The following is a 7,050-nucleotide window of genomic DNA, read 5'->3' on the forward strand; positions in this document are numbered from 1 at the left end:
TTCTTATAGGCAGATCAAATGTTATTTGAAGAGGACAGTTCTCCACTTGCATTAGGAGTTTAAGAGAATCTTTAACAGATGTTTGTTTTAACGTGTTGGTTTAAATAAGATGGAGTTTAGTACACACTTCCTTAGGACTGGCAAGGCAACTGAAGCTTGTGCCTGGGGGCTTAATGAATCAGCTGTGAAATATTTGGTTGGAAGTCTAGCTGGTTTTCGTCATACATTCACCCTAATTTGATTGTAAGTTAGTTTTTCCTCTTTCAGGTTTTGATATGACAGTAGTTCTGTGATTTGTGTTGGCCAAAATTTTTCCTATTCAGCAGCATTTACAGTGGCCATTTGGACATCCATGCAGGGAGCAATGACCTATGTGTGGTCAAGGTAGTAAGCTTAAAATGTTAATAAAATTTGATTTGCACTGCTGCTGGTCACTGTCAGACATTGATCATGCGTGCCGGCTCAATGTAAGGATAATCTGTTATGTCAAGATGGCATAGAGCGGTGGGCGAGGTCACAGTTCAGTGTAGGGGTGCATGAACTCCCACTGGCAGGTGATAGTCCTTGGCTATTTAATTTCGGGTGTTATTTGATTTATTTCACATACCCACTGTGTTGGTAGTGGCCGACATTTGAATATACAGTAAAACAGTTGGTACAGGGGAAAACAGATGGCAAGGACTATTAATGGTGCTTTTTCTAAATAAAGCTGTGGCCAACCTTTACCCACATAACTATGTTCCTGCGTTCTTTCTCACGTTCTTTCTCAGTTCATTGCGACTTGGAAAGATAATGAGGGGAGTGAATAAATCTCTGCAGTCTGGAAAGCACTGCAATGCTTAATGAAGGCGCTGAGAGACTGTGGACCAAAACTGCCTTACACAATTTCATCCATGCACTAAGGGGTTAACTCACCCGGTTCTTTCCGGCTCTCCCACATCTCCTCCTCCTTTTTAGGTGTATCCCCCCCCCCCTTCATCCCTTACTTTGGCCCTCACTTTTGGCCCGCAATATCACAAAACTTATTTTAAAAAAAATGTTATATATACTACATGCACATTAATGAACTGACATCTTTGTATGTATGTTTCACTTTTAAATGCTATTTTATCTAAGTTTGATTGCTCCGAATTGTCACAGCAAATGGTGAGTGATAAGCCATTTCATTTCTGGTGGTTTGATTTATTTCACACTCCCACTGTGTTTGCAGTGGCCGGCATTCGGATATAAAACCACTATCTATATTGATAAGAAATTTGTTGGTACAGGGGAAAACAGATGGCAAGGACTTTTAATGATTTTTGTTTTTTTAAATTGTGGCAAACCTTTACCCACATAAATGTATCCCCGCTTTCTTTCTATAAAATCAATTAAACTTGGTAAGATAATAATCTGCTTTGGAAGGTAGCCCGGCCACAGTGTGAAAGTTACGTAAAGTTACGTTAAAAACTTAAGCAATTATGTAAGTTCCACAAAATTTGCCTAGAAAACTTGAGAAACTGGCATAACTTTCCTAGAATCTTAGGTAACTTGCGTACAAGCAAATGTCAATGCAGAGAAGGGGCAGACAGGGGCAAACTCCACTTACCCCTAACGAATTAAATAACTTAAAGGTAAATTCTACTTCCCCCCAATAAACTGACTGACTTATAAACACATTTATTATTCATTTTAACTATTTATTTTAGGAGCTATTTACTGAATTTTATTAGTTTCTCCTACAAGTTTCAGCAGGGGAATGACTGGTTATTGGGCCCCTATGCTTATGCAATTTGCGTAACTTGTGCAATGAAGCTTGCGTAACTTACATATAAGCTCCACTGACCCCCGCTTAAGACTGACTTATTACCACATTATTTTTACTATATTTTTATGAACCACTACTGACTAGTTATTCGGCCTCTAAACTTATGCAGTTTACATAACTTATGCAAAAACTTACTTAACTTTCATATCAAGCAATGGCAGCGCAGATCAGGGGCAGGAAGGAGGTTAAACTTACTCACTGACTGTTAATTAGCACATTAATTAATTAAACTCTTTCTATGAACTGCTTATTAAAGGGGACATCAGCTGTAAATAAAACTTTTCTCCTGGGCCCGCAGATGCATTCATATGCAAAATAATCCTCCAACAAAAATTACAACTGATCCTTGGAAATCTGGCTGTGTGTTCTTAGTTTCTGCAGTTTCCTGAGTTGTAAAGTTTTCCCAGCACTGAATAAATATGTCCTTTATCCCCATGTCTGAATAGTTTCATATAAAGAAGTTAGGGCCTGCACTTGCATCCCAGGGTAAACAAAATAACCCATTGTATATTTTAAAAAAGCGGATCTTAGCGTAACTTTGGTGGAAATATATATTTACAGTAGTGTGTGAACCCTAGGTAACAGCAAACCGGAGCTTCTGCTGATGGGAGAACGGAATGCTCTGTGAATGTAGGGGTGGTGTCTCCATTCAGTATGGGATTGTAAATCAGTTATCAGATGCAGTTCAATAGTCTGTTTATTAAAAGAGGAATCGGTACAGATATGGAACACTTTCTTAGTTGGTAAATGCCACAGTAGTTACATAAGTTAATAAAGTCCCCTGTGGAATGACTATGGTTCATATAACCTGCAATTTACTCTCCTTTCAGTCCACAGCCCCCTCACACCAGAAAGCACACTTTCTCCAGTTACTACTTCCTCTTCCTAATTCTTTTTCTCCTGGGAGGAGTTCTTCCTTCCAGCCCTGAATGGGAGCAGCACACTGATGACCTCACTGAGCCAGACAGTAACCAGCAGCCATCTTAAGGAAGGCAGATTAACTCCTTCTGGTAACACATAGGTTACATACCTACATCAGCTTTTTGTGTAATTTCTGGCAAGTATTACCTGTAATACTTTTCACTACTTGCCTCAGCAACAAAATGATTTCTGCAGATGCCCATAACTAAATCATTTGGAGGGGCTGAACTAACGGACTGTTGTTGTTTCTCATCCCAAATGAAAATACTAAATTTTGCAATAGCAATGTTATTAAAACAATACACTTCACTCTACTCAGTGCATATGCATGTTTGTTTTTAGGCAACATTGGAAGTAGTGAAAGAAACTTACGAAACCAAATGTCTGCTGCCCCTGAGGGAGGATTTCATTAACAATGACACAAATAAGAAAAACCTTTATTTAGTATAAAAATCGACATATATTGATTTTTTTTGCATGTCTAATGTAAATTGATTGTAATTATTGCCTCATTTTTCCTTGGGGTGTATTAAAAGTTCAACAGATATTTCACCACAGCACACCAGAGAAAAGTCCTCTACAACCCTATATATGCATGAGCTGTGGGGTGTCCTCCTCTGGCAAAACATAAATACATGAGATCTGTCATCTGGTTGGGTACTTAGCTTTTCCAGATACCTTTATTTCTGTAATTTGGTTAACCATGCCTTAAGCCTACAAAAACCATTGTGTTGCCACCAATATGAATTTATGCATACAATCTAATCCTGTTGTATTATTATAGAGAAAATGTTAATTATTTTAAAAATAGCATTTGATAAAAATGGACTCTATGGGAAATAGTCTATTTCCATCATTTGGAGCTATCTGGATGTTGGGTTTCTGGGTGATATACCCCATACCTATATTCTCCATTGTCTCTCCATATAGCCACAAATGACTGACATCTCAGGGAAGATGAATTTTACTTGTTCAGTAAGTGACTTTGTAAGATGAATAATACAGACTTGATTTAATGGTAAGATTTACAAAATCATTTTCCTTTTAGGTCATAATGGCAAGTAAACCACAGAAATCTGATGAAAATAAAAGTTTTAAACGCAAGAAGGAGCCAGAGGTAAGAATAGCACTATGGATTGTTGCTAGGATCCTTCCTAGCCTTAAAGGGGGCCTGTCACCCTAAGAAATAATTACAAATTGTTTTCTATTGTGTTTGTCAAGCAAAATAAACTTCAGTTACACTATATAAATTATTTGAAACTGATTTCCTTAAGCACTGGAATTCACAATTGCAGAAAACAGGCAGGCTCCATTTTGTGGACAGTGTTATTAAGGCAAGCTGTGCATCCTGCTAAAATCTTGTTTCTGTGCCATTATGGGGGGACCTGATACCCATATCCATGCACTGGTTACACAATAAGATGGTGAGGAGGGAGGGGGAATGTGAGGAGTGCAGTAACTTCTAAGAAGTTCTGAATTGAAAGTGAAAGTAACTGTGTAGGGACCCATAGGCTTAAAGCTCCCTATGGTCTTAGCCCTACAATTCCCTATATGTTGTTACTAAGCAGAATGTTATGTTTCAAGTTAAGCTATTCATTTATTGGCCCTTAGCTGGGATGACCACTTCCTGCAAACTTCAATATAGTGTTATGCAGGGCGTGGGCACTTTCTCTTTGGCATTCCTATCACTAACAGAAGGTTGTGCACATTGAGCTTGGGACCTCAACTAGGCTCAGAAGCCTGTGCCTTAGAGGAAGCCAATCCATCTAGAGATTCTAAGTTGGGGATCAGGGACCCCGTGAGTGAGGTGAAGTTACCTGCAGGTTAGACTCTGTCATAGCATGCTCTAGGAGTGTGACTTAGTTCAGGGCTATTTAGCAAGAGCAGCTGTGTGCTCCAACAAAGGAGAATTTAGTAGGTTTAGTACACCCAAGGCTCTGCTGCCTTATTGTAGGGACCACAGTTCAGACACAGGTTTCAGGCTAGTCTTAACCCCTGAACCACCATTGGCTGTAGGGATGCGGTCCAGTAAAGGTAGACAACCTGGGACTCCTGTCTATTATCCCATATCTCTCTCCACCGTGGTGCTACACTGTTCTGCTACTTTGCAACTGCATTTGACAAATTGTGCTATTCTACCTCAGTGCTGTGAGTATTAACCCTGCATATGCTGTATACCATAAATAAACCAAGTTCTAGTTCAATACAAAAGAACCTCTGGCGTCCATAATTACATTATATACAATCTGTGGCAGTGAAGAGTTGCAGTTCAGCAAAATCTCACAAGTGCATACCTTCCATTTTGCAAAGGCCCCGTCTGTGTGTTGGAGTCACATGTGCCCGTGCTCATACCTACTAGCCGGAATTGGCAAATACTGAAAGTAGACTTACACGTGGTTTTTGAGTACCCAGGCAATTACTAGTTAACATTAAAGTGCACCACTTGGATTACATGTATAGAAACCCCATGACAACCAAAAATCAGTATTTTGTGTAAATACAATGCTTTCAATCTCTCTTGTATTTTTACATTTTCTTTATTTTTTTTCAATGGTCATAGGCCGAAGATTCAACACATGCACCATGTTCCTCCCCATCTGACAACTTTCAAGCTGGAGATGTAGAAATGTTAATAAAAGGTTATCAAATCTGCTTTTGCTGCTACTTTTATAAATCTTACTTTATTCACTCATTCAAAACTAATTTATTTTGATTGACAGGTCTGAACAATGAAATAAATCTTCTTTTTGATAAGTATGCAAAGATTCTGAAGTAAGTATTAATATAGTTTGTTTTTTACCATGCTGATACAAACAGTAACATGGGTGATTATCAGCGTAAACTGGCATAGCTAGCTTTTTCCTTCTATATATTTTGGATGCTATTAAATTTAAAACCCAACAGAATTGGACAAAAAACCTAATTAAACAAGCAATAAAATTCACTAATGAGAATTCTACTGACAAAAAAAGTATTTAATGATGCAAAAGAAATTCACTGCTGAGAATGTTGATTACAAATACTACTGTACATCAATGTTGGATTTATAAATGATTGAACTAGGGATTCCAGAAGGATTCTCAGCAGTTTGACTTTTTTCCCATTTATCCCATTATCCAGAAAGCTCTGAATTACGGAAAGGCCATCTCCCTAAGCCTCCATTATAAGCAAATAATTAACATTTTTAAAAATGATTCCCTTTTTCTCTGTAATAATAAAACAGTACCCTGTACTTGATCCCAACTAAGTTATAAGTAATCCTTATTGGAAGCAAAACAGGCCTATTGGGTTTATTTAATGTTAAAATGATTTTTTAGTAGACTCGAGGTATGGAGATCGAAATTACGGACCCCTTATCCGGAAAACCCCAGGTCCCAAGCATTCTGGATAACAGGTCCCATACCTGTATACTGCAGCCTGTTGAAAGATTATAACAACTCCAAAAAGCCGAAAAAGTTACTCTTTGTCCCCACCGCTGGCTGGTATAGGAAGGCCTATGCAGTAGCAGTGAGCTGGGACAACTAAGGGGCAGGTTTGGCGCTATGACATCATACTGGGGCTTGTAATTTGTCAACTGCTAAAAAACCACAGGCTAAAGATTACTGCTGTGCAGTGAAGTCCCATTCACCTCTCTTGTTTCTATTTGCCAACATTCAGCATGCTTTAAGGACAATTTGGAGCATTTTGTCACTTTGGAAATTCTAGTCTTGTGTAGTGGGGGTCTCTTAGAACAGCCCACAATTCAGTCACTTTACTTGACAATTTACTGTTGCCTAAACCTACAGCCTGTATCTAACAAGCTGCTGCTGACTTACAAAAAACCAACAACTCTGCATATAAAGTTTTGACCTTAATTTCAAATGTTCTTTTATTTTTATCAAGTGAAAGATCTGAAGTTGATGCAGCTTATGTTCTTGAGTTTGATGGAATCCTAAAAGAAGCTAGATCAGTAGAAATTCATTTAAAACAGAAGCGAGAAAGCCTCAGGAATCGCCTTACAAAGATTGCAAATACACTGCAAAGATAAAAATTACATTTTAGTTGTCCTACAAAGTTTATAGTCATATTCTGTACCTTAATATAAATCTTAATGATATTAAGTATAGATTTTGTGATGTTAATACAGTGCAATGTTATCGTAAACATGAACATTTTGTGAAACGTTGTACTATTGTTTATAAGCTTAGGTTTGTTCCTGTAATTAAATATTAACACAGATCTTGCAAGTTTAATAAATTGCTTCTTCATATATTGGGAACCCCTGTGTATGTATCTTGATTTGCAAATATCATTCTTTATATACTAAAATTTTAGTTTTCAGA

The 7,050-nt window shown here is 37.8% G+C and overlaps 1 protein-coding gene across 1 annotated transcript; it reads left to right on the forward strand.

Annotated features, from left to right (window-relative positions):
• Nucleotides 1–1,761: 1,761 nt before the first annotated feature.
• Nucleotides 1,762–6,986, forward strand: urpta-1 (up regulated post tail amputation-1 protein). The gene is made up of 5 exons (XM_018096041.2): nucleotides 1,762–2,817; nucleotides 3,777–3,845; nucleotides 5,289–5,367; nucleotides 5,449–5,500; nucleotides 6,611–6,986. The coding sequence occupies exons 2-5, from the start codon at nucleotides 3,783–3,785 to the stop codon at nucleotides 6,753–6,755; spliced, it is 339 nt and encodes a 112-aa protein (XP_017951530.1). The 5' UTR covers nucleotides 1,762–2,817; nucleotides 3,777–3,782; the 3' UTR covers nucleotides 6,756–6,986.
• Nucleotides 6,987–7,050: the final 64 nt, after the last annotated feature.

This window comes from Xenopus tropicalis, chromosome 7 (genome assembly GCF_000004195.4).
Source record: "Xenopus tropicalis strain Nigerian chromosome 7, UCB_Xtro_10.0, whole genome shotgun sequence".
Lineage (NCBI taxonomy): Eukaryota > Metazoa > Chordata > Amphibia > Anura > Pipidae > Xenopus > Xenopus tropicalis.